Source organism: Gorilla gorilla, chromosome 16 (assembly GCF_029281585.2).
Source record: "Gorilla gorilla gorilla isolate KB3781 chromosome 16, NHGRI_mGorGor1-v2.1_pri, whole genome shotgun sequence".
Taxonomy (NCBI): Eukaryota; Metazoa; Chordata; class Mammalia; order Primates; family Hominidae; genus Gorilla; species Gorilla gorilla.
In genome coordinates, this window is record NC_073240.2 from 42227067 (window position 1) to 42254872 (window position 27806).

General features: G+C 50.4%; 1 protein-coding gene across 4 annotated transcripts; it reads right to left on the reverse strand.

The window, feature by feature from the left end:
- Window positions 1-518: 518 nt before the first annotated feature.
- On the reverse strand, window positions 519-27740 carry RPAP1 (RNA polymerase II associated protein 1). 4 transcript variants are annotated; one of them, XM_063698482.1, is made up of 26 exons: window positions 27581-27619; window positions 27275-27442; window positions 20306-20562; window positions 19862-20010; window positions 19489-19578; window positions 18872-18992; window positions 18074-18295; window positions 14398-14577; window positions 13240-13355; window positions 12845-12943; window positions 11610-11711; window positions 11235-11402; window positions 10798-10980; window positions 10542-10676; window positions 10273-10443; window positions 8347-8504; window positions 7456-7614; window positions 7131-7332; window positions 6605-6714; window positions 6125-6320; window positions 5457-5609; window positions 5097-5239; window positions 3750-4506; window positions 1349-1525; window positions 1141-1200; window positions 519-1034 (listed from the first exon to the last, which is right to left on the reverse strand). In XM_063698482.1, exons 3-26 carry the CDS (start codon window positions 20484-20486, stop codon window positions 885-887), a joined length of 4182 nt encoding a protein of 1393 aa, XP_063554552.1. In that variant the 5' UTR covers window positions 20487-20562; window positions 27275-27442; window positions 27581-27619; the 3' UTR covers window positions 519-884. The 4 variants fall into 4 exon arrangements, with proteins under 4 accessions (XP_063554552.1, XP_004056065.4, XP_018866571.4 ...); XM_004056017.4 differs by lacking the exon at window positions 27275-27442 and having other exon boundaries at window positions 27581-27740; XM_019011026.4 differs by lacking the exon at window positions 27275-27442 and having other exon boundaries at window positions 27549-27657.
- Between the last annotated feature and the right edge of the window lie 66 nt (window positions 27741-27806).

Below are 27806 nucleotides of genomic sequence, written 5' to 3' on the forward strand. Positions count from 1 at the left end.
CTGGGCAACAGAGCAAGACCCTGTCTCAGAGATAGATTAGATAGATAGATAGATAGATAGATAGATAGATAGATAGATAGATAGATAGATAGACAGACAGATAGATAGACAGATAGATAGATAGATTAGATAGATTAGATAGATAGATAGATAGATAGACAGACAGATAGATAGACAGATAGATAGATAGATTAGATAGATTGGATAGATAGATAGATAGATAGACCGACAGACAGACAGACAGACATGGGGTCTCACTATGTTGGCTAGGCTAGAATTGAATTCCTGGAATCAAGTGATCATCCTGCCTCAGCCTCCCAAGTAGTTGGGCCTACAGGTGTGTACCACTGTGCCTGGCAGGCCCCACATTCTTGTTGTCTCCAGATGTGGACAAAGTTTTTACCTCCCACTTAGGATTCTTCCCCATCTCTCTCACAGCAGTCCTGCTCCTCACCTGGGATAACCCACCCCCAGATACTAACCCTGAACTAACATGGCTGAAATCAGTCCAGATCAGATTTCCAGGAGATAAAAAACATTTATTTTAATGCACAACTATAGCATTCATATGCCTCAGCCCGGGGCAGGGGTTGGGAGTTAGATAAGAAGGGATGCATTTAGTTTGCCCTGTCCCCAAAGAGGGGGTAAATAGCTAAGCCACTCTTCACTCCCAGCACAGACCTTCAGAAGCCCCAGATATCAGGATGTAATGGTAGGGCTCACTGCTCTAAAACAGCTCAAACAACCTGCTCCCAGGAAGGCAAGCCTTCTGCTCCTTGGTCTCCTGCCTACCATTAGGACACAATGTCCTTCGTCTGGCCAGGCATCTGTTGAAAGGCTGGATACAGGACAATGTACCCATCTTTCCATCTATATCAACTATCCTAGGTCTCTGATACCCCATTTTGGAGCACTGTTGAGGTCAGTCTCTGGAGGTAGTGCTGACGCAGAGGGGGCAACTGAGAATAGAGCTCAAAGCCCTCTGGGAGCGTGGAATTGGGAAGCTTATAGTGCAGGAGGTGCTGCCGGAGACCCTGCAGAAAGGAAAGAAACCTTATGAAGTGGGTAATGAGATCCTGTTGTGTTCTCTGTCCCCCAAGATCCTCTAATATCCCACCCTCCTAATGGCCCTGACCCTACCTCATCTGCCAGCAGCCATGTTTTCTGCAGCATACTCCTGCGGGCAGCTTTGACCTCATCCTAGAAGCAGAACAGGGAGAGGTGGCACTGAGCCGAGGGCTGGTACCCACCACTGGCCTTGCTTGACACTTACCTCTTCCCCAGCTGGCCCAGAGGGAGCTCAATTGCTAGCTCCCTTCCTTCCTCTGAAGATGGAGATGTAACTTACTGAGCTCTGTGGGTCCTGAGAGAAGATGAAGCTATTGACATGAGCCACAGCCACAGCATAGAGCACGGGGCACCAACGTGGGCGGAGCGCACCAGTAACCAGGGTCCGGAAGTAGAGCTGAAGGAGGGCCAGGTTGTCTTCAGGAGGTACTGTGTAACACTCCAGGGACACAGGCAACTGTGACAGGGGAAATGACGTGCTGAGGGGGAGGGTAGGAATGTATATACATCCATAAGGTGTGTGGATAATGATCACATGAAACCAAATCATGAGGGCAGAGATCAGGTCCTAGACAGACATCTGTCCTTCTAGCACAAGGATCAGGGTTAAAAACTACAGAGCAGACGTTGGGGAAAACTGGGAACTGAGAAGCAGCCATTAAAAAGCATGAAATTGGCCATGTGTAGTGGGCCACGCCTGTAATCCCAGCACTTGGGAGGCTGAGGCAGGCGGATCACACGAAATTAGGAATTCAAGACCAGCCTGGCCAACATGGTGAAACCCCATCTCTACTGAAAATACAAAAATTAGCTGAGCATGGTGGTGGGTGCTTGTAGTCCCAGCTACTTGGGAGGCTGAAGCAGGGGAATTGCTTGAACCCAGGGGCGGATGTTGCAGTGAGCCGAGCGCGCCACTGCACTCCAGCCTGGGCAACAGAGCAAGACTCCGTCTCAAAAAAAAAAAAAAAAATTAGCCAGGCATGGTGCTGTGTGCCTGTAATCCCAGCTACTCAGGAGGTTGAGGCAGGAGAATCGCTTGAACCTGGGAGCTAGAGGTTGCAGTGAACCAAGATCATCAGGCCACTGCACTCCAGCCTGAGCAACAGAGCGAGACTGTCTCAAAAACAAAAACAAAAAAACCCCAAAATCTTAAAAACAAAAAACAAAATACAGTAACTTCTTTTTTTAATAGAGTCTCATTCTATTTCCAAGTCTGGAATGCAGTGGTGTGATCATAGCTCACTGGCAGCCTCAACCTCCTGAGCTCAAGTGATCCTCCTGCCTCAGGCTCCTGAGTAACTGGGTCTACGGGCAAATCACCAGGTCTGGCTAATTTTCCAATAATTTTTTGTAGAGATGGCATCTAGCTTCCTTGCCCAAGCTGGTCTGAAACTCTTGGCCTCAAGCAATCCTCCCACCTTGGCCTCCCAAAATGTTGGATTACAGGCTTGAGCCACCTCACCCAGCCATAACATAGTAACTCTTTTTTTTTTCTTTTTTGAGATGGAGTTTCACTCCTGTTGCCCAGGCTGGAGTGCAGTGGCGTGATCTCGGCTCATGGCAACCTCTGCCTCCTGGGTTCAAGCGATTCTCCTTCCTCAGCCTCCGGAGTAGCTGGGATTACAGGTGCGCACCACGACACCCGGCTAATTTTTTGTATTTTTTTTTAGTAGAGACAGGGTTTCACCATGTTGGCCAGGCTGGTCTCAAACTCTTGACCTCAGATGATCCGCCCACCTCGGCCTCCCAAAGTGCTGGGATTACAGGCATGAGCCACCGCACCTGGCAAACATAGTAACTCTTTACAGCTTATAAATTTAAGTCCTTAGCCTAATATTTGAGGCCCTCTCAGACTTCACTTCTTATTTTTAGCCTTAAGTTCCCAACAGAAATCTCTCTTCCCTCCTTCTGCCCTTTGTCATGCTCCTTATGACATGTTATTTTGCTTATGTTATTCTGTTAGGAATCTCCTGCCTTTCTACCTCCTCACCAATTCAAATTCTACCCAACCTACAGTGCCTGGGTCAATCCCCACTTCTTCCACAAAGCCCAATTTGATCTTTCCCTTCTCTGAATCCTGACAACACCTAGCATCTGAATAATTCACAACTATGTAGGTTTTCAGTAAATCTCTTCTTATCTAGATTGTAGCACTGATAAGCAAGGAGCTATGCCTTATTAATAGTAATGAATACCCACTATATGCCAGATACCATGTTAAACCCTTTTCTTTTTTCTTTTTTGAGACAGGGTCTTGCTCTGTCACCAGGCTGGGGTACAGTGGCACGATCTCGGCTCACTGTAGCCCCCGCTTCCCGGGTTCAAGCGATTCTCCTGCCTCAGCCTCCTGAGTAGCTGGGACTACAGGCACCCGCAACCATGCCCAGCTAAGTTTTGTATTTTTAGTAGAAATGGGGTTTCACTATGTTGCCCAGGCTGGTCTCAAACTCCTGACCTTAAGTGATCCACCCACCTCGGCTTCCCAGAGTGATGGAATTACAGGCGTGAGCCACCACACCCAGCCCATGTTAAGCCCTTTTCATTGATTCTCTTAATCCCGTCAAAGCCCCCAAGAGGTAAGATGAGGAAGCTGAGGTCTTCCAAAGCTCCTCAAGGCTCAGGACTGCCCCCAAGGCCCAGTGCAGGGTACCCTTGCAGGTCCTGCTGGGCTGACAAAGTACCTGGGTCAGAGGCAGGCTCAGAGCTCGCAAGGCTCCCACGTGTTCCCCAAAGAGGGCAAGGCGCAAGGTGACACTGAACCGACGCTGCAGGGGCAGGAGGACCAGGGCCCCAAAGAGGTGGTCCCCAAAAGAGACAGCCTCAAAATGATCCAGGAAGTTGGCATAGAGGTCAGGGAAAGACGTCAGGCCAGGGAGTGGGCAGTCCAGGTTGAGGTTTGGCAAGACTTGAGGCTGACAGAGCTGGGCGAGGAGGGCTGCCACCAGATGCTGTACTGGGGACTCCCGGAACAGCTCACTGTCCACCAGGAACACACACATGAGCCGTGCCAGGCGGGCAGCAGGGGGCACAGCCCAGAGAGCCTGGGGGCGCCAGCTCTCCAAAACTAGCACCCACTGCAGGACCCGCATGGCTGTGTCCATGGTGTCTGTGGGAGAGAGTCCCGAGGGGGTGTCTGAAGCCCGGTGGTAGAGGCGAATCAGTGGCAGGAAGGGCCAGTCGGTGGGCAGCAGCGGCTCCGTAGGCACGGGCAGTAGCAAGGTTGGGACTCGCTGTAGCTCCCCTCGGTGCAGAGCCTGGGAGGCCAGCAGACTGGCTCGGGCTGGCGAGCAATGAGTCAGGTAGCAGTTGCGGATGCTGGGGAGGTCCTGGCAGGCCTGAGCCAGCAGAGTCCCTTGCCCACACCGAGGGACCCTGCTGCTTCCTAACGACAGCTGGTCAGAGAAGTCGGCTGCCTCTGGACCACCTGATGTTCTTTCCCTGTAATGGGACCCAAAAGCCAAAAATGAGGGCTGGAACCACAGCACTTGGAGGCTGTGCCAGCTCTTTGGAACTTCCTGGAGGCTCCTAGGTCCAGACCTGTGCCTCTCTGCTCCCTTAACAACTTCCCGCGCAGTGCTGTGTAGCAGTTAAGAGGATGCACACTACAGCCAGCTGCCTAGGCACGAGTTTCCATAACTTCTCTGGGCCTCAGTTTCCTCAGAGTAAAAGAAGGATAATAATAGTATCTATCTCATGGTCCAAGTAAAATACTTAAAATGTAGATAAATACATAAGGGAGTATCAGACACAGAGTAAACACTCAGTAGCGGATGGCTATTACATGTGTGTAACTGATTTATATACCATTTCTTTAGCCATGCAGTCACACTGAAGTCTCACAATCATTCTTGGGTGTGGTTAGCCTGATCCTCACTTCACTAATGAGGTAATGGAAGCTCGGAAGAGTTAAGTGTCATCGGTGGAAGAAAGAGAATTTAGGTCTCCTGGCTCCAAATTCAGGGCTGCTCTGTTAACAACTGCAGCAGCGTCCAAAAGGGCTGAGTTGATGCCACCAACCAAGCACTTACGGGAGGAACTCCAGCCGGAATACACAGCTCAGCAGCAGCTCATGGGTGAGGTACTCACTTCCGGGCAGCAGCCGGCTCAGCAGGGCCAAGGCCATACCATGATAGAGGGCAGCATGGGTGGCTGGCAGTGGCTGCAGCGCTGCCTGCAGACAGAAAAGCAGGGAACTACCTAGTACAGGAGAAGGGGACGTGGCAGAGAGAAGTGAGGAAGAGGACAAAAGTGAGGCTGAAGGGCACAGGTCCAGGGCATGTCTGGAGGAAAGTGGGAGCTGCATGGCCTGGCAGAAGCAGGCTGGGTTCCACAGAAACAGGAAGGAGATAATGGGATGACAGGAGAACCTGTCAGACAGGGGGACCTACCGCTTTCTGGGCCAGAGCGAGTGCCAGGTACTGCAGGTGGTACTCATGGCGCAGGGCCCATGCAGAGAAAGGTGTGAGGTGTGGGGCAGCCCCAGGAGCCACACACTGGAGGAAGTAATTCTGGAGTCCCGGGGCAGCCAATATGGCAGCCAGCTGAGGAAAAGCAATTTTGTTCAAATCTAGAAATTGACTCTGATGCCTTCTAGGGCTCCCCAGGTGGCTGCCCCTCTCCAGACTCAGGGAAATGAGTGCCAGCAGAAGGCCTCCCTTCCCCATGGGACACCCTCCCACTTTGTTTTTTGGGTTTTTTTGAGATGGAGTTTCGCTCTTGTTGCCCAGGCTGGAGTGTAATGGTGTGATCTCAGCTCACCGCAACCTCCACCTCCCGGGTTCAAGTGATTCTCCTGCCTCAGCCTTCCGAGTAGCTGGGATTACAGGCATGTGCCATCATGCCTGGCTAATTTTGTATTTTTAGTAGAGATGGGGTTTCTCCATGTTGGCCAGGCTGGTCTCGAACTCCCGACCTCAGGTGATCTGCCCACCTCGGCCTCCCAAAGTGCTGGGATTACAGGCGTGAGCCACCGCGCCCATCCCACCCTCCCACTTTCTTTCTGATTCCTGCCATCTTGGCCCCTTGCCTGGCCCCTAATCAGGCACCCCGCACTTACCTGGCCACACAGCCCCTTGTGGATCTGGGCCAGGGTATTAAGAAGAGAGAGGAGGGCAGTGAGGAATGGGAAGGGTGAGGCTGAGCCAGCCAGACTGAGACGGGGGCAGCCTCCCGAGCAGCCCAGTGACACGAGGCTGGGGGGAGCTTCAAGGGCTGGCACACAGGACAGCGGGTTGCAGAGAAGGGAGCAGTGCCTGTAGGTGAAGTGGAGAGTCTGAGGGGGACTCTGGCCTGGCGTGTGCCAAGCTGGAAAGAGCTGCTGGGTCTGTACCTAAGACTAACGGGGGGCCTGGCTGTGGAGGTCAGTGCTGCTCACACTCCTCAGAGCCCACCCCATTGCTGCCTGCTAGGGACTCGGGTTTCCCTCGGGCTGAGGGCCTGCACCCTGGGATGGACCTGGGAGCTGGACCCAGGAATCCCACAAGGAAAGAAATTGCCTCCTCCCCTGCTTCCCCCAGCTACCAAACACAGTACATACCTAAGGGAATCCCACAGGCTGCCCAGTGTGGGCTGACTCAGCAGTGGCAGCAGCAGCTCCTCTGACAGGCGCTCCATGTCCTGGAGCCAATCCTCCGGGCATGAGCTTGGCTGGTGGACCAAGGAATTCACTGAGCTGATGGCCCAGCCATTCATTCTCCTAGACCCTGTGTACCCAGGCCAGTGACACCATCCCAACAGCCCAAAAGAGCACATTTGGAGGCTTCTGCAGGCTGAGCCTTCTGAAGGGAGAGAAGGCCCCGATGTGTAGGGGGCATAAAGAGGGAGCACACAGGCTACAGGAAGGCTGAGCTGCTGCGTGGGCTCTCTGGTCCCCACCAACATGGCTCCTGGGAAGCTCCACGGGGATATGGAGGTAGAAAGAGGAGGAAGGGTAGGAATTAAAAGGGAAGATAGTAAATGGGGAAGTAGGAGTGGAGAGATGGACACAGAGAGGGAGCAACGGGTGGAATGTAGCTGAAGGCAGGGTGCGAGGGCCTGGTGGACAGCCGGCAGGAGGCACTCACTTGCTGGCTCCAGGCCTGGTAGTAGGCTCCCAGGAACAACAGGCAGGCAACGGGCACTGGGCCCACGGCTCTCCACATCTCAGGTCTGGACAGCAACTTCAAGGTCTGCCTTAGACACGGCTCAACAAGAGGCTGGAGCCCAGACACTTGCGTCCAAGTGACTAAGGAAGGGGTGGCCGAGAGGCTGGCCTCAGCAGAATCACTACAAAAGTGCCAAAGGGGGCCACATTGAGGATCTGGCTGCCTCACGCCCCTTTACACTCCAGTCACCCCAGCCCTGTGGAGGAGCCCTCCACCTGTCCTGTGGGTCCTGGCTATAAACTACCTGATGGTTTCAGCAGGGGTACTGCCGGCTGCCAGGGTTAGCTGGGTGAGGAGCGTGAGCAGTGAGGCTATCCGCTGCATGGACAGGGGTTGAGGTGGGTGGGTGCTGAGCTCCCGCGGCACCACCTGCAAGGCCCGCATCAGCACTGGGTAGAGCTCCCTAGGGAAGAACAGGGACTGATTTTCACTGTATGAAAGCAAGTGGAGACATGAGACACAGGTCACGGCCCTGACCCAGGGATCTGCAGTTTGGTAAAGGAGGATGAGGAGGAAGAGTGGGGCACTCTTGGAAGGCTCAGCCCTAAAGAATGGAAAGGATGTTGTCCTTCAAGGCTGCCCCCAACAGGGAATTTAAATGTGATTTCACAGATACCAATGCTTTTTTTTTTTTTTTTTTTTTTTTTGAGACATTCTCTGTTGCCCAGGTGGAGTGATGGAGTGATCTCGGCTCACTGCAACCTCTGCCTCCCAGGTTAAACCGGTTCTCCTGCCTCAGCCTCCCGAGTAGCTGGGATTACAGGTGTGTGCCACCACGCCTGGCTAATTTTTGTATTTTTAGTAGAGACGGGGTTTCACCATATTGGCCAGGATGGTCTCGAACTCCTGACTTCGTGATACGCCTACCTTGGCATCCCAAAGTGCTGGGATTACAGGCATGAGCCACAGTGCCCGGCTAATGATTTTGAGCATAGAATACAGTTAAGCCAGGTTTATCCCCCTCTTCCCTGGCTGGGCCTGACTCCTAAGCCTTTTCACATCTGGCAGAAGCCCTCCCACTCATTCTTATCCTTCCTCCAAGCTTGGGACCTTGAGCAAGGCTGAGGTGTTTGATTTGGCCAGAAGAGCAGAACTGAAGGTGTCTAGGGGGAGCCTACCCCCTGCCTCTCCTCACCTGTAAAGGTAACCGCCCTGGCCATAGGAGGCAGCCACAGCCCACAGACGGAGGGCCTCGGTGCTCAGCATCTCAGCTTCCTCTGGGGGCAAGGCCAGTTCTTGGGGAGCCTCAGCTATGAAGCGGCACAGGCGGCTCCGGAGATCAAAGCTGCTCAACTGGAAATGGGCACAGTCTGGGGATCAGGGTCAGAGTCTCAAGTCCAGCTGTCTCAAGTCCAGCTAGTCTCGGCTGGACAGAGAGTGGCTTAACTCAACCCTGACCCAGGCCCCTCTGGTGCCACAAAGTCATACCTCATCCACCCTGCCCTTCCTTCTTATTTATTTTATTATTTATTTAAAATTTCAATTTTTAAATTTTACTTTTTATCATTTATTATTATTTTGAGATGGAGTCTTGCTCTGTTGCCCAGGCTGGAGTGCAGTGGCATGATCTTGGCTCACCACAACTTCTGTCTCCCAGGTTCAAGAGACTCTCCTGCCTCAGCCTCCCGAGTAGCTGGGACTACAGGCATGTGCCACCATGCCCGGCTAATTTTTGTATTTTTAGTAGAGACGGGGTTTCATTATGTTGGCCAGGCTGGTCTCGAACTGCTGACCTCATGATCCACCCACCTTGGCCTTCCAAAACGTTGGGATTACAGGTGTGAGCCACCGCACCCGGCCCCTATTTTTTTTTTATTTTTATTATTATTATTTTTTTAGATGGAGTCTCGCTCTGTCGCCCAGGCTGGAGTGCAGTGGCGCAATCTCGGCTCACTGCAATCTCCGCCCCTGCAGGTTTAAGCAATTCTCTGCCTCAGCCTCTGGAGTAGCTGGGATTACAGGCGCATGCCACCACGCCTGGCTAATTTTTTGTATTTTTAGTAGAGACAGGGTTTCACCATCTTGGTCAGGCTGGTCTTGAACTCCTGACCTCATGATCCACCTGCCTTGGCCTCCCAAAGTGCTGGGATTACAGGTGTGAGCCACCGCTCCCGGCCCTATTATTTTTTTTTTAGATGGAATCTTGCTCTGCCACCCAGGCTGGAATGCAGTGGTGTGATCTTGGCTCACTCCACCCTCCATCTTCCGGGTTCAAGCAATTCTCCTGCCTCAGCCTCCCAAGTAGCTGGGACTACAGGCGCACACCACTACACCTGGCTAATTTTTGTAGTTTTAGTAGAGACGGGGTTTTGCCATATTGGCCAGGCTGGTCTCGAACTCCTGACCTCAAGTGATCCACCACCTCGGCCTCCCAAAGTGTTGTGATTACAGGCGTGAGCCACTGCACCTGGCCAGTAGTAGTATTTTTGAGACGGGGTCTCGCCCTGTTGCCTAGGCTGTAGTGCAGTGATTGGTGCAATCAGCCCACTGCAGCCTCCACCTCCCAGCTCAAGTGATCCTTCTACCTCAGCCTACCGAGTAGCTGAGACTACAGGCATGTGCTACCACATCTAGCTAATTTTTTGTTTTTGTTTTTTGTAGAGACAGAGTCTTGCTATGTTGTCCAGGCTGGCCCCTGAACTCCTGGCCCCAAGTTATCCTCCTGCCTTGGCCTCCCAAAGTGCTGGGATTACAGGCCTGAGCCACTACACCCAGCCCTCCCTCTTTATAGCAAGGCTTGCTAGGCACCTTCTCTAGGGCTACTTGGCTATAGGTGATGAATGCCTATGTGCATGAAGCCCTTCTGATCTGGGTCTAGAGAACAGGGAGACCTCCTATTACATCATGAGACCACAGTAGACCTATATGATGCACCAGCCTCCAGTAAACAGGCTCCAGTAAACAGGTTCATGCCTGGTGGTTTCTGTCGCATTTCTAAGCAACTGATCAGAGAGGAAGAAGATGGCAAGAGCTGGCCACCCAGAGTTCAGGAGCCATGTTTAGCTCCCAACCCAACCCTGTCCCATGCATTCCCCCATCCCTCACCCTGTGTCCTGCTCACCAGCCGGGCAGCAATATTCTTCCCAGCTGAGGCCAGGACACGAAGTAGTTTCATGGCAGTAGCACAGGGTACTTTGTATAGACTAGGGGTAGGTCCTGCCCCCACAGGAGACCAACTGGTGGGCAAGAACTCTCGAACTATGGTCTCTATCAGCCGAGGGCACTCCAGGACCTATGGGAGACAGGAAGAAAAAGGGAGGCAGGGAGGCTGTGGGTCAAGACAAGGCCCAGCTAGGCTTTTTGCCCATTCCCTGCTCCCTTTTTTCTCACCCTTGTGGCTGACTCCAGGGAATGCCGGGCCAGGCGGATGAGCACGGCCAGGATGTCAAGGACCACCGCAGGTCCTGGGTATGTCACCTCCAGCACGTAGCGCAGCCGAGGCAGCAGGCTGGTAGCCAGGAGCCCCTGGGAGTTGGAGAGAGAAACCCACTGACAAATGCAGCTGGACCCTGGGCATTGATGGCCCCTCTTTCCAGCATGTGCTTGTCCCCTGGGCCATGGGATGGGAAAGAAGCTGTCCCTTTACCTTGATGACATCATGTCGGGCCAGGTCAGGTGGAGGCCGGCTTTCTTCTTCAGGGCTTTTCCTTTTTGCTTTTCCTGCTGGGCATTCTTCATCCTCGTCCTCATCCTCCTTGTCCTCCTGGCTGGGCATCAGAGGGAACGTCAAAGCTCCATGGTACCAAGAGAAGGTGCTGTCGAGGAGCTCCTGCCAGAGGAACGGGAGTTGGGGGGCAATGCTGAAGGGGCCAGGAAGTGGATCCAGGAGTAGAGAGGATGCTCCCCAAAAAAAACCAGAAAGGCAAGCCTCCTGGGCTTTAGGGACTTTAGGAGATGAGGGAGACGCCTGCCATCCCATTCTACATCTTGCCCGCAAAGCCTTAGCAATGGGGCCATGCCCAGGAACAGGAATATGGACCCTGGCACCTCCCAGCCCAAGCCCCATTCCTATCCCTGTGGTACCTCATCTCCAGGAGCCACCAGCAGAGCCCGAAGAGCACGGATGGCGGTTGCAATGACCCCATCCACTCTGTCATCCAAGGAGAAGCGCAGTAGGAAGAGGAAACCAGCATCCAAAAGGAGGCTTAAGACACTGCCTGCTAGCCGGTCCCCAAACTCACCAGCCTGGGCCTGAGGGCAGGAGGATAAAACCTTGCTGAAGATGCTGAAGTTATCTAGAGGCTTTGCCCTAATCCTTCGTTTGCCCCCCTATGATCCTAGGTTGTTAAAAGCACATAGCTGGCTAGTGAGCCAGAGTGAAAAGGGCAGGAGATGGGGAAGTCTGAGGCTGTGGGGTGAAGGGAAGGGTGGGCAGGACCAGGCTGGCAATCCACTCACCCTGCTGATGACCTGGGCTAACACATGCAGTGCCAGTGCTCTCTGCTGGGAAACCTGGCTGCGGGTCAGGTGGAACAGCTCCTGTAGGGAGTACCCCGCTCTCTGGGGCAGGGACAAGAAGTCAGAAGCAGCCAGGATACAGCACAGTGCCCCCAAAACACCAAGCAAGGTATCACAGGAAAGACAAAGATAAATAAGTGAAATCTGCCCTGCTTTCCATGGAGCCTCAAGCCGGTAAAGATAAGACTTGCATACAAGTAACCATGCCATGAGGCAGATGCAGAGGAACGTGATAACTGATGTTTAATTTGCGACCAGCAGACAGGAGAGAGAGAGAAGGGAACTTGGAAAATTGAATTGGTCTCAGTGGATGGGTAGAGCTTCGATGGCCTGACATGGAGCAAAAGGCAAAGGCATTTCCTGGAGCGAGTGGAGTCCTGGAGGGCCCTGAGCACAGGAGGTATGTGGGGAGAAGCCAGCAGAGTGGTGTAGCAGGAAGTGAAGGAGGCAGAGCAGCAGGGTCAGCAGGGACAAAAGGTAGAAGGAATATCTTGCCCAGCTGAGACCAGAACCTTATTCTGTGAGCAGAGGGAAGCTGGGAAACTTCTGGAGGCAAGGCATGGCCTGAGCTGGGCCAGAAGAAATCAGCACGGCAGCCCCGAGAGACATGGAATGGCAGGGGGGTGGAGAATGGAGGGCATGGAGAGTGAGCAGACCGAGGAAGCAAGGCCACAGTGCAGGAGGCATCATGAGGAGGTGACAGAAGATTGGCAAATTCTAGCAACTGACCAGAATACGGAGAGAGGATCAAGATTTTGAGCCTAAGAAACTGAATGCCATGCCTGTAATCCCAGCACTTTGGGAGGCCGAGGCAGGCGGATCACAAGCTCAGGAGATCAAGACCATCCTGGCTAACATGGTGAAACCCCGTCTCTACTAAAAATACAAAAATTAGCTGGACGTGGTGGCACGCGCCTGTAATCCCAGCTAGTCAGGAGGCTGAGGCAGGAGAATGGCTTGAACCCAGGAGGTGGAGGCTGCAGTGAGCCAAGATCATACCACTGCACTCCAGCCTGGGCCAGAGCGAGATTCTGTCTCCAAAAAAAGAAACTGAATGCACAGCAAGGGCATGAACTAGAACAGGGCACACAGAAGGTCAAAGGCAGTTGACCAGAGATCCTTTTCCATGGGGTTGTTAAAAGAGCTGCCCCATCCTCTCCAGTCCCACGCCTCACCTCTGCCTCCTCTCCATGGTGGTGCAGACCCAGGTGGGTGGGCAGGTCCACGTCAGGGGCCAGTAGTTCTCCCTGAAGACTGAATCGAGCCTGCATCCTCTAATGGGAAGAGAAAGACGACTGTGGTCTGGGGGCTCCAGCAACCTTCCCACACCCACTCCCCACCTTTAATCCCAGGCCTTTCAGGACTTAGGTACTGACTCTACTTCTAACCAGAAATGGGGCTTATCTGGCCTTGGGGGCCAGGCAGAGTGATGGGAAAGGTGGGTGAGAGCAAAGGAGAGATGCTTCTCAGGCTCTGGGCAATAGGAAGGCCTGAGTTCTGAGGGCAAGAGCAGCAGCTCCTCTCCTGCCCTATCTCACCCTCCCCTTGTAGGCCAGCTGGCCTTCCTCACCTCCTGTGTCTGCTGCCGCCGGACAGGGGGCAAGTCCTGGGTCCAGTGGAGCTTCTCCAGCTCGACAGTGTCCATGTGCAGCCATTCTTTCTGAGGGGTCACGGGCAGTGCCAGAGCTGGGGAGACAGAGCATGACAGTATTACCCAAACGGCTCAGCTCACTATCCACAGGGGTCCCCACCATCACCCAGCAGCTGCCACATCCACTTCTGTTCCAGGATCTGCCGGCTTCTACCCTCGGTTATGGCTAAATGGCATGGCCCAGGGACTGGAACTCCTGGGGCTGGGGTGAAAGTCTCAAATATGACAGACACACTCCATCCTGGGCTCCAGCCCCTTGCTGACCCCAAGGATTTGTTGGGAGGGGAGAGGGGAGGAGAAGGAGAAGGAAGAAAGAGAAAGAAAGGAGAAAAAGATGAAGAAGGAGGACCACATATGTCAGGAAGGCACCATCTCCACTTTCCAGTACCAGCCCTTAAAGGAGTAGGAGAGTGGGGACAATGAGGAGGAGGCAACTATACTGCTCCTGGGGGGCAGGATACAGAAACAAATCCCACAGCATTTTCCTCCTTCACGCCTACCCCCACCCAACCTGCTCAGCTGGCCTGGAGCTCCTCCGGGGGCATGAGGTTCCTGGCTCTCATAATTCAATTTCTTATTTTGTTAATCACTAATGAAATAATCTAGTTTCTGGAAATGAGTGCTTCCACTGGCCTCTCTGCTTCTGGTCTGGCATGTTCATAAGACCTTTGTCAGATTCTGCCTCTCTTATTACCCTGGCCCTGCCATCTTTCCCCCAACACTGTGAGCAGAGAGAGAAAGAACAGTGGGATGGACAGAGCCAGAGCTGGGGCAGCTACAGCAAGGGCAGGAAGATAGTCTGCCGGGAGGGGGTGGAGTGAGATTCAGCCATCACGCATTGCTGCCTCTTAAAAGGGAAGGCGGAGAAGGAGCAGTAACAGGACAAGAAAACAGGAAGCATGTGCAGGAAGAAGACATGCATCAGCAATGAAGACTGACTTGAAGCCAATAATGAGGATTAATGTTAGATGTCCAAAAGCACAGAAGCTTCTCTCTTCTCTCATTTGCCAGGCCTAGGAAAAGGGACAATTTCCCCTACTTTTATCCACCAAAATATGACCCCCGCCTCCTGCAAACCTGGGGCTTCTGGCTCCAGCTTGTCTCCCTTCCTGGGCTCACTGGCAAAAGCTGACATGAGGGGTTCCTCCTTGGTGACATTAGCAGAGGGTCCTCCTGGCCTCTGCTCCTCAGAGGCCGTCTCTCCTGTTTGCTCTTGCGTGCGGCTGTGAGATCTCAAGAAAGCAACCAAGCTGGGGTCTAGAGGTGAAGGTAGAGGGGAGAGTGAGTGAGGGTAGATCCTCCCTGGCCTCCTACAGACCTGGAACCCGCTGAATATCGCCTGTCTGTGGGTGCCAAGGACAGGACAAGCTGTTTCCGAGCCTGGGCCTGAGTCTTCTGGGTGCTCCTGTGGCCCATCAATGACCCAGCCTTCTCACACCTGTGGGGTCACTAGACCCACCTGCCCACCTGCCCACCTTTCCCTCTATCCCTCACAGTCCACTGGCCCAGGTTCCTATGCCTATCCCTTTGGTTTCAGGTCACAGTTCCAATGTAAGTGGCTGTAGAATGAATAAGTTAATGTTGACTAGGGCCAAAAAGAAGGCATTTACAGAAAGAATTTCCTTCTCTTAGCTAATTTATTTATGCACACATACTTACATATATATATATATATTTTTTTTTTTTTTTTTTTTTTTTGAGATGGAGTCTCACTGTGTTGCCCAGGCTGGAGTGCAGTGGTGCAATCTCAACTTACTGCAACCTCCATCTCCCAGGTTCAAGGGATTCTCCTGCCTCAGCCTCCTGAGTAGCTGGGATTAAAAGTGCCTGCCACCACGCCCGGCTAATTTTTGTATTTTTACTAGAGACAGGGTTTTACCATGTTGGTCAGGCTGTATATATATATTTTTAAAGAGATAGGGTCTTGCTCTGTTACCCATGCTGGAGTGCAGTGGCACAATCGTAGCTCACCACAGCCTCAAACTCCTGGGCTCAAGCAATCCTCCCGCCTCAGCCTCCCAAGTAACTGGGACTACAGGCATGCGCCACCATACCTGGCTAATTTTTTTTTTTTTTTGAGACAGAGTCTCACTCTGTCGCCCAGGCTGGAGTGCCGTGGCACGATCTCGGCTCACTGCAAGGTCCGCCTCCCAGGTTCAAGTGATTTTCTTGCCTCAGCCTCCCGAGTAGCTGGGACTACAGGCGTGTGCCACCACGCCCAGCTAATTTTTGTATTTTTAGTAGAGACAGGGTTTCACCGTGTTGGCCAGGATGGTCTCAATGTCTTGATCTTGTGATCCGCCCACCTCAGCCTCCCAAAGTGCTGGGATTACAGGTGTGAGCCTCCACACCTGGCTGTAATTTTTTATATCTTTATTTTTTGTAGAGATGGGGTCTCATGATGTTGCCCAAGCTGGTCCTGAACTCTTGGCCTCAAGCAATCCTCTCACCTCAACCTCCCAAAGTGCTGGAATTACAGGTGCAAGGCACCATACTGAGCCCTAACACGTATTATACTCTATAGAGGTGCTAGTATACAGTGGGTAACAAGATTGACTGAGTGCCTGGCATTTTGGTGAACAGACACTAGGGGTGAGGTATAGCACAGAACAGTATCACAGAGTAGAAGAGACTATACATATACTAGAGTATAGCTATAATAAAGCATAGTGTATACTATACCAGGGTAGTACAGTTATACATAGCACAGTGGTTAAAAAGCAGGGCCTCGGCTGGGCGCGGTGACCATCTCAAAAAAAAAATCGCAGCACTTCAGCAGGCCGAGGCAGATGGGTCGCTGGAGGTCAGGAGTTCAAGACCAGCCTGGCCAATATGGTGAAACCCATCTCTACTAAAAATACAAAAAAATTAGCTGGGTGTGGTGGTGCACATCTGTAATCCCAGCTACTCAGGAGGCTGAGGCAGGAGAATCGCTTGAACTAGGGAGGTACAGGTTGCAGTGAGCTGAGATCGTGTCACTGCACTCCACCCAGGGCAACAGAGCGAGACTCTGTCTCAAAAAAAAAAAAAGGTAGATCTGGGTTTAAATCCTGTGTCCTGTGCTGTGCTCCTTATAAGGTGTGTGACCTGGGTAGAATTTCTTTTAAATTTTAGGCCTCAGTTTATTTCATAAGTAAAATAGGGTTAATACCACCTACCTCACAGGACAAGTTTAAGGAAAGAACCGAATAATGCATTAAAGGTCAGGCACGGTGGCTCATGCCTGTAATCCCAGCACATTGGGAGGCTGAGGTCGGTGGATCACTTGATGCCAGGAGTTCGAAACTAGCCTGGCCAACATGGTGAGACCCCATCTCTACTGAAAATAAAAAAAATTAGCCAAGCATGGTGGTACACACCTCTGATTCCAGCTGCTGAAAAGGCTGAGGCACAAGAATCACTTGAACCTGGGAGGCAGAGGTTGCAGTGAGCCGAGATCGTGCCATTGCACTCCAGCCTGGGTGACAGAGGGAGACTCTGAAAACAAAAAACAAAAAACAAAAAACAAAAACCAACCTGTGCAATATAGTGAGACCTCATCTCTACAAAAACCTTAAAAGAAATTCGCTGGGGGCCAGGCACAGTGGCTCACACCTGTAATCCCAGCACTTTGGGAGGCACTTTGATCCACCTGAGGTCAAGAGTTCGAAACCAGCCTGGCCAATACAGAGAAACCCCGTCTCTACTGAAAATACAAAAAATAAAAAAATTAGCCAGGCATGGTGGCAGGCGCCTGTAATCCCAGCTACTTCAGAGGCTGAGACAGGAGAATTGCTTGAACCTGGGAGGCGGAGGTTGCAGTGAGCAGAGATTGCGCCATTGCACTCCAGCCTGTGCAACAAGAGGAAAAATCTGTCTTAAGAAAAAAAAAAAACCTAGGCGCAGTGGCTCACGTCTGTAATCCCAGCACTTTGGGAGGCCAACGCCAGTGGATCACCTGAGGTCAGGAGTTCGACACCAGCCTGGCCAACATGGTGAAACCCTGTCTCTACTAAAGATACAAAAATTAGTTGGGTATGGTGGTGGGCACCTGTAATCCCAGATACTCAGGAGGCTGAGGCAGGAGAATCATTTGAACCCAGGAGGCGGAGGTTGCAGTGAGCCTACATCGCGCCATTGCACTCTAACCTGGGTAACAAGACCGAAACTCCATCTCAAAAAAAAAAAAAAAAAAAAAAAAAAAAAGGCCGGGCATGGTGGCTCATGCTTGTAATCCTAGCACTTTGGGAGGCCGAAGAGGGCAGATCACCTGAGGTTGGGAGTTCGAGACCAGCCTGACCAACATGGAGAAACTCCACCTCTACTAAAAATACAAAAAATTAGCTGGGCGTGGTGGCAGATGCCTGTAATTCCAGCTACTCGAGAGGCTGAGGTAGGAGAATCTCTTGAACCCGGGAGGCGGAGGTTGTGTTGAGCCGAGATTGTGCTATTGCATTCCAGCCTAGGCAACAAGAGTGAAACTCTGTCCCCCCCCCCCAAAAAAAAAAAAATTAGCTGAGTGTGGTGGTGTGCGCCTGTAATCCCAGCTACACAGGAGGCTGAAGTGGGAGGACTGCTTGAGCCGTGAAGGTGGAGGTTGCAGTGAGCCGAGATCATGCCACTGCATTCCAGCCTGGGTGACAGAGCAAGACCATCTCAAAAACAAAAAGCATTAAAGTACTCAGCACAGTGCCCGGAACTCACAGTAAGCCTAGCTCAATAAGTGGTATTCCTCTCCAAGCCTGGTCTCAGCAGGAAAGCCAGGCACCCATACCAAGCTGGGCCAGCAACCGCTGCTGTTCCTGCAGGATCTCCTCAGGAGCCATGGCCTGCAGTCTTGCTATGTTCTCTTCATGGATAGTCTGGGCTTCCTGCTCAGCTTCTTGATCCCTGAGCCCCTTCCCTGTGACCAGATTGGGTCCCTGAAAGCTGTGGCTGCTCCCAGGAAGCTGGCAGCCCTGGTTCCTAGGAGTGGGTGTCTCACAGGTCACGGCACCTGGAAGAAAGGTATGATCACATTCATTGCTCTGTCCTCCATGGCTCTAACTGGGCTTTTTGGCCTTCTTCTATAAGCCTATTAGCCCTGGAGACAGGTATAGACCCAAGCTTTCCTCAGAGTGGAGACCCCACTGGGTCTGGCACAGGGACTCCAGGTGGCTTCTCCACTCACTGCTTCCCTAGTACTTATATGAAAAGGTTTTCCTCAGAAACATCCTAATTTCTGACTCCTCTTAGATATCTAGGCAGGCATCTATAGCCAGGGGCCTGCTCCCAGCTGTTAAGCTAATAATTTGCATCATTAAAGGGATCTTGGCCAACACATTTATTTTACAGTCTCTGCCAGACACTTCTGCCCTATTCCCTTTCTCTTAGGACTGCATAATGGCCTGCCCCACTCCCAGCACCTGAGACCCAGATATGGACCCAAGCCTCCCATACCTAGTATTCTCAGACTACTTGAGATGGCTCAAATGCACCTCTCATTTGAGGCAGGAAGACATATCTTCAAAAATGACCCTATGATTGTGTCTTTTAAAAAGGCCAAGCCCAGTCCTCTTCAACCCCAGCTCACCCTCTGGTGGGCCCAGGTTGGGCACAACTTCCCCAACTGATGGGCCCTTGGCTTCAGCTATCCTCCTTGCTGCAATTTCCTGGGCAAAGATGCTTCTCTTACCAGATGTTGCTGATTTCCCCTGTGGGGCAAAAAGAAAACCCAGGTTACCGATGCTCATCATCCCACTTTCCTCTCAACCTCTTTATATCAAGGCCTCTGGAACAAAGAGATAAAAGGGGCTTTGCTCAATTTCCAGGGATCACAACCCTAGTTCTCAGAAAAAGGAGAGGTCTATAAGAGTAAAGGTCTTAGACTCTGACAGACTTGGGTTGAAGTTCTGGCTCTTCTACCTATTAGATGTGTGGTGTTGGACAAGTTATTTATCTCTTTGGGGTCTCAGTTTCCTCATATGAAAAATGGGAATAAGGACTCCTCGTCCCCAAGGTATCATCATGATACCTGCCTTATATGTTTGTTATGAAGATTAAAAGAAGCAATGGGTATGAAGTGCTTAGTATGGTCCTGCTTTGTAAATGAAATTGCTTATCATCATTAAAACTACCTGCCTGGAGAAGATGCACTATGAGACTCACCTGTCTGTCTCCTAAGCACCACCTAAGCTTACCCTTGCCTACCTGTGTGTCCCGCGAGCGAAGGAACACAGCGGGGAAAGCAACGCCACTGGGCACAGGCAGATTCACGGCCACTGAACTTGTATCTCGTTCCTGTAGCAACAAAGCACAAAGCTGTGAAGCACAATGGAGAAACTTCCCCAGGCTGGACCCGATCCTATTAGCCCAGTTCTGAACGATGAGAATCTCACTCTGGGGGGTTACGGACCCTCCTCCCTTCAGGGCAGTGATTCTAACCCAGCCCCCAACCTGACCTCAGGGGGTAAAAGTCTACCTTTCTGAAGCACCCTCCACTGATAAGCCTCACCCACCCCGAGCATCCAATATCCCTGTTGCCCTAGAACATCTTATCCTACTCAGCCAGAGTGAGACGCACAATAATCTTAGTCAAGACAGCAGTGATGTGCTGATCATGCCTCCTCAGCCTCTCTTCTGGGTCGTCATCCTTAGGCAGGCAGTGGCCAGGGCTGGGCCTGGCTCTCTTTGGAGGAGAAGGGACCAAAGCTGGGGGCAAATCTGGGAGATCTGAGAAAGAAAAGATCCCAAACGTGAGTATATGCACACCTTCCTAGGAAGACACTGCAGGCTAGGGAAGAAAGACAGCTGCCATGGGGCCCTGGCTCAAGCTGTGTCATCTTGGGTAAGATATTTAACTTCTTTGAGCCTCATTTTCTTCCTCTGTAAAATGGGGCTGCAGAAACACAAGCTATGCAGTGTCTGAAATAATAATGATGTGTCTGAATCCAACCACAACAGGAAGAGGGAGGGGCCCGAGGCTGTACCCTCTCTACTTCTCAGCCTCACATCCATGGGAACTCACTGTCCAACATCACCACATCCCGATGGTCCTGGAGCGGAGGCCGGTCTGAGTTGGTATCACCACCGCCCCTATTTCCTTTCTTCACCAACTGCACTGCTGGGGCTGCACCAGCTGCGAGAAACTGACTCTGGAAGTGCAGCAGGTCCACCTCGGACTCCCCTGGCTTTGGTCTCGACAGCATCTTGCTGCTCCAGCTGCCTCCCCAGTACGACTCTCTCCAGCAGTGTCTCCGTGTGGGGGTTCCCTCTTATTCATCCCTAAGAGCAAGAAAGAATATGGGCCCTCTGCAACTGAACCCTGATTCTCTTTATTGGGCATCAGCGAAGATCTTCTTTATCCTTGGGTTCACATGAACTCATTCCTCCTCATTCATACCTTACTGCCATTCCCTCTGTCTTCAGCCCTCCCTGATGTCATCAGCCTAGCAACAATATTTATAGCCAACTTAGGTTGTTTACAATCTATGGAACAATCTCAGGAACAACCAGCAGGAGACCTGAGGAAAATGTCATCAGGGGCCGAGCAGATAAATGTTGTCATAATGGGGGGGTGATGATTCTGTATCAAACTGGAGAGAACATGCTTGGCCTAAAGGTATGTAAATTATTAAAAACCTTGGGCTGTAAAATATCAATATAAAAAACATTTGTGGCCAGGCACAGTGGCTCACGCCCGTAATCCTAGCATTTTGTAAGGCCGAGGAGGGTGGATCACCTGAGGCCAGGAGTTCAAGACCAGCCTGGCCAACATGGTGAAACCCCATCTCTACTAAAAATACAAAAAATTAGCTGGGCATTGTGGTGGGCGCCTGTAATCCCAGCTACTTGGGAGGCTGAGACAGGAGAATTGCTTGAACCTGGGAGATGGAGGTTGCTGTGAGCCGAGATTGCACCATTGCACTCCAGCCTGGGCAACAAGAGTAAAACTCCATCTCAAAAAAAAAAAAAAAATTGTATGTCTATGCACTAGCAAAGAACATGCAGAAAATGGAATTAAGAAAACAATTGCATTGGCCGGATGTGGTGGCTCACGCCTGTAATCCCAGCACTTTGGGAGGCCAAGGCGTGTGGATTACGAGGTCAGGAGATCAAGACCATCCTGGCTAACACAGTGAAACCCCGTCTCTACTAAAAATATAAAAAACTAGCCGGGCGTGGTGGCGGGCACCTGTATTCCCAGCTACTCGGGAGGCTGAGGCAGGAGAATGGCGTGAACCCGGGAGGCGGAGCTTGCAGTGAGCTGAGATGGAGCCACTGCACTCCAGCTTGGGCGACAGAGTGAGACTCTGTCTCAAAAAAAAAAAAAAAAAAAAACAGACAGGATCTCACTCTGTCACCTAGGTTGGAGTGCAGTCTGCTATCACAGCTTACTACAGCCTCAACTCCTGGGCTTGAGTGATCCTCCCACTTGACACAGAAAGTTAATTTAATTGCCCCAAATCCACAGTAAACGTCAGAAACAGAATCTCAAGTTAGGCACTCAAGCTGCAGAATGTATGCACTTCTCTATCTGCTCAACCTTGACAATGATAAGTGATCAGAGGCTTAGAGGATAAAAAAGGAAAGAAAAAACATTAAAAAAATCAACAAACAAGTCAGCAATCAAATGTTTGTTTTGTATCATGATAAAATATGCATATTTCTATTTTTCTCTATATACTGTAAATTTATGTACTTTTTAAACTTGTGATTTGTTATAATGTTAGATTTACAGATTTATATAGATAGTATGAACAGTTTCCATATGTAGTCTTCACCCAGTTTCTCCAAAGGTTAAGACTTTATGTAACCATGGCACAAAGGCAAAAAAGAAATTAACATAGAGACCTTACATTTATTTGTCAATAAAAAGGAATGAAGTTCCAATGCACAAACACTGAAAACATTATGCTAAGTCAAAGAAGCTATATGACTCAGAAACATTTTATTTAGTGAAAAGAAAGAAAGAAGCTAGCCAAAAAGGGCCTCATATTGTATGATTCTGTTCATATGGAATGTCCAAAATAGGCAAATCCATAGAGACAGAAAGTAGATTAGTAGTTGCCAGGGGCTAGGAGAGCTGGAGGGAAATGGGAATTGACAGCTAATGGGTATGGAGCGTCTTTTTGGAGTAATGAAAATGTTCAACCTTGTGAATATACTAAAAGCCATGAAGTGTAAACTTTATTAATTTATTGTGACAGAGTCTGGCTCTGTCACCCAGGCTGGAGTGCAGTAGCGTGATCTTGGCTCACTGCAACCTCTACCTCCTGGGCTTAAGCCGTCCTCCCACCTCAGTCTCCCAAAAAGCTAGGACTACAGATGCACCACCACACTCAGCTAATTTTTGTTTTTTTTTTGTTTGTTTGTTTTTTGTTTTTTGAGACGGAGTTTTGCTCTTGTTGCCCAGGCTGGCGTGCAATGGCGCGATCTCGGCTCACTGCAACCTCTGACTCCCAGGTTCAAGTGATTCTCCTACCTCAGCCTCCTGAGTAGCTGGGATTACAGGCGCCCACCACCATGCCTGGCTAATTTTTTGTAGTTTTTCAGTAGAGACAGGGTTTCACCATGTTGGTCAGGCTGATCTCGAACTCCTGACCTCATGATCCGCCTGCCTTGGCCTCCCAAAGTGCTGGGATTACAGGTGTGAGCCACCGTGCCCCGCAATTTTTGTGTTTTTTACAGAGACAGGATTTCACCATGTTGTCCAGGCTGGTCTCGATCTCCTGGGCTCAAGAAATCTGCCCACCTCGGGCTCCCAAAGTACTGAGATTACAGGCCTGAGCTACTGCTCCTGGCCTGTAAACTTTTAAAATGATGAATTCTAGCCAGGCTCGGTGGCTCACATCGGTAATCCCAGCACTTTGGGAGGCTGAGACAGGTTGCTCACGAGGTCAGGAGTTCAAACCAGCCTGACCAACATGGTGAAGTCTCTACTAAAAATACAAAAAAAATTAGCCGGGTGTGGTGGCAGGTGCCTGTAATCCCAGCTATTCAGGAGGCTGAGGCAGAAGAATCACTTGAACCTGGGAGGCGGAGGCTGCAGTGAGCCAAGATCATAACACTGCACTCCAGCCTGGGCGACAGAGTGAGACTCCGTCTCAAAAAAATAATAATAATAAAATAAAATGATGACTTCTGTGGTATATAAACTATAAATCAATTATAAAACAAAAAACGCTGGGCTGGCCAAAGATATCTGCAAGCTGGCTGGCTAGTTTTGGAACCCCTGAGCTAGATGCTGATAATAATAAAAATATTGTTATATCTAACACTTATTGAGCACTTAGTATGCGCCACATACTGTTCTCTAAGCACTTTTTCCATATTCATTCATTTAATCCTCATAACAGCCTAGGAGGTAGGTTACTACTATTTTTTTTTTTTTTTTTTTTTTTGAGATGGAGTTTCACTCTTGTTGCCCAGGCTGGAGTGCAATGGCACGATCTCAGCTCACTGCAACCTCCGCCTCCCAGGTTCAAGCGATTCTCCTGCCTCAGTCTCCCTAGTAGCTGGGATTATAGGCATGTGCCACCATGCCCAGCTCATTTTGTATTTTTAGTAGAGACTGGGTTTCTCCATGTTGGTCAGGCTGGTCTCAAACTCCCGATCTCAGGTGATCCGCCCGCCTCTGCCTCCCAAAGTGCTGGGATTACAGGCATGAGCCACTGCAACGGGCCAGTTACTACTATTATTCAAATTTTACAGCTGAGAAAAGAATAGTGCTGAGAAGTTAAGTATTTGCTCAAGGTCTCAGTGTAAGTAAGTGCTAGGATTAGGATTCAATCCCAGTCAGTCCATGCTCTTACCCACTATGTTCTACTGCCTACTGCTGTGTGGTGCCTGGGTGTCCTGGAAGTCTGGAATAGTGAGGCATATGGGGAAGAACTATAAAGAATCTCCTGAAGAGCAAAGGCTGCAACTACACTAAGCTTTCTCAATAGGGACTATTGATCTTTATAGCTGGGTAATTCTTTGCTGTGGGAAGCTGTCCTGTGCACTGTAGGATGTTTAGCGGCATTCCTGGCTTTTACCCACTAGACGTCATCATCAAACCTCCTCCCCTAGTTGTGACAAGTAAAAATGTCTCCAGACATTGCCAAATGTCACCTTGGAAAAAAATCACCCCCAGTTGAAAACCACTGAACCAGACCTTGAAGGATAAGATAGGCCTCCAGCCAGAAGGGAGAGCTGGGCAAAAGTATAGAAGCAGGGAATAGGGCCGGGTGCAGTGGCTCACACCTGTAATCCCAGCACTTTGAGGCTGAGGTGGGTGGATCATCTGAGGTCAGGAGTTCAAAACCAGCTTGGCCAACATGGTGAAATCCCATCTCTACTAAAAATACAAAAAAATTAGGCAGGCGTGGTGGCATGTGCCTGTACTCCCAGCTACTTGGGAGGCTGAGGCAGGAGAATGGTTTGAACCCAGGAGGCGGAGGCTGCAGTGAGCCAAGACTGCGCCACTGCACTCCAGCTTGGGTGACAGAGCTAGACTCCATCTCGGAAAAAAAAAAAAAAAAGCAGGGAATAAATATGGTACATGGGAGAACATGATAAAGTTGACCACCTCCTAAAAGTTGAAGGAGGATGAGATGGAGAGGTAGACAAGCTAGATAGCTGGAACTAACAATAGTGCTGAATGAAGGCCGGGCGTGGTGGCTCACGCCTGTAATCCCAGCACTTTGGGAGGCCAAGGCAGGCAGATCACGAGGTCAGAAGATCGAGACCATCCTGGCTAACACGGTGAAATGCCGTCTCTACTAAAAATACAAAAAATTAGCTGGGTGTGGTAGCGCGCGCCTCTAGTCCCAGCTACTGGGGAGGCTGAGGCAGGAGAATGGCGTGAACCCGGGAGGTGGAGGTTGCAATGAGCTGAGATCGTGCCACTGCACTCCAGCCTGGGGGGACAGAGCATGAGACTCTGTCTCAAAAAAAAAAAAGTGCTGAATGACACATTTCCTTACTTTTTCTTCATCTACTTCTAAGCAGGATCAGATCTAATAACTAAGCCAGCTTTGGAAACACCTCCCAACACAGGGGTTGGGGGCAGGCTAAAAGGGGTAGAAATGGTGAAACAATCACATGACGGTGTGACCTTAAGAACATTATCAAAAAATTTTTTGAGAGTTTACTCTGGGCTGAGCGGTGTACAAGGGGCTGTAAATATAAAGAAATGGGAGTAAAATCCAGTCCCTGGGTTCAAGGGGCTTACTGGGGAGACAGAGACCATGCCGAAATGCTGGGTCTTTTAATAATTTCCCACTTCATTATCTCTCTTTGCCCACACAAGTCTAGAAATTCCAAAGGTTTACAGTTTAAATGATGTCTCCAAGATTGTAAAGGTCTTCCTTTGGTCAATGATGTACCCAAAGTTGGGGTGAGAGAATATGGTAAACACACATATAAATTTACAAGGCAGTACATCCCAGTGATGAAATTAATTGCATAGAAGATCAGTGCTACACGATTTCAGAGGTGGGAAAAATCCCTAAAGGTTAAAAACAGAGGTCAATATTGAAAGAGAAAACTTAGATAAGTAGAGAACTGAAGGAAGTGGATGAAGTGAGCAAAGACCTGTCTACAAAATTTCATCTTAAATTTGGCATAGAACTTGTATTAATTACTATTTGTAGCATTTGGACAACAGCGAAGTATACAGATGTGCCTTTTCCTGGATGGGAGGTAAACAGTATGAAAATGTGTTCAAGGCCTGTGTTCAAGGCTCTGCCATTTACTAACTGTGTAAGCTTAAGCAAGGTATTTTACTGAAGTTACTGTGCTTGTTTCCTCATCTGTAACATGAAGATAACTGTACCTACCTCCTGAATTAATTATATATATGTAAGAAGATTAGAACAGAGTCTCATACATGAAAGGACACAAACGCCCATTATGATTCTTATTATTTATATAGCCAAAGGGCAGATAACCATATCTAATTGTTGGGCAGTCCGGCCAACAAACAAGGAAAAAGTCTCCTACCCCAGTGCCTACCCAAAGGCCCTAAGGAAGGCTGAATTAGATGAACTGAGAATCCATAGTATGTTAACAATTCACTCCTGTAAGAGTCTACATAAGCAGAAACAATTCCTACTTATCCATGGATTCATGTGATCCAAAAGCAAAGTCCAGCTCAATTCACAGGGTGCGCCATACCTACATCACAAAGAGAGCCAGGGGGTTATGGGCACCAGTTTTGGAATCAATAGGCCAGAAGTCAAATACCAGTTCCGCTACTTACTAAATGCACTAAATGTGCGAAATTAGGCAAGTTATCAATGCTGTCCTTTTTTTTTTTTTTTTTTGAGACAGATTCTCCCTCTTGTTGCCCAGGCTGGAGTGCAATAGCACGATCTCGGCACACTGCAACCTCCGCCTCCTGGGTTCAAGTGATTCTCCTGCCTCAAGCTCCCGAGTAGCTGGGATTACAGGCGCCTGCCACCACGCCTGGCTAATTTTTTGTATTTTTTTAGTAGAGACGGGGTTTCACCATGTTGGCCAGACTGATCTCGAACTCCTGACCTCAGGTGACCCGCCCGCCTCGGCCTCCCAAAGTGCTGGGATTACAGGCGTGAGCTACCGTGCGCGGCCTCTATGCTGTCTTAAGTCCCGTTTCCACAACTGTAAAATGTGAGTAACAGGTCCTACATAATAGGAAATGTGTGAGGATTTAAATGACTATACACGCAAAGCGCCTAGCCCAGTGCCTGTTACTTATATAAATAAACCTCAGTAACAATTATTTTAGTCCTAAGTAAAGCCACCAGTGTGTTTCTCCACAAATCCAGCGCAGATTTGTCCAGAACCAATCAGTGCTAGAAGTGATAACATTTTCAGTTATTAATAGAATAAGAATGGGTTGGCCGGGCGCGGTGGCTCACGCCTGTAATCCTAAAGAGTAATGCCTAAAGAGTAACTCGTAAAAAAAAGTAGTCCTAACAATGGACCTCGGGGTTTATGTTGGCCTCTGAGGAGTCTCTGGGGCTCTTACATTGCAGCCTATCCTCCAGAGCCAGGATCCAATCCCGAGTCGGGACGCGTGACTGCCCTTACCGCTCAGGTCAAGGGCTCCAGTTAAGCCTCCTGGACCACCCAACTCTACAATGAGGAATCACCGAGTCGCAGCTTTCGCCGCCCGTTGAAGGGCCGTGCCCGAGATCTATGCACAGAGGAGGCCACAGTTGCTCCCTTACAGACCAAAGGCCCGCAGGCAGGTTCCAGCAAAGAAACTGGACACGCTACCCTGGGTCCTCCTCCCAGATCACCTGAAATCCGTCCCTCCAGCCCCGCCACCTACGTGCTCCAGGCCTGTCTGGGCGCCGCCATCTTGCCCCGCAGAGATGGTGTTTCCGCCGCCGCCAGATTCCAGCTTCCGCCCCGCAGCCCAGCCCCGCCTCTCCCGGGCTTATCTCGGAGCATTCTGGGCTTTGCTTGTTCAGTGCAGCGGACTCGTGAGCGCGGTGCTGCACGGCTGGCGGTTTATTACCCCCACGTAAGCTCTATACCATCACCCAGAACACACA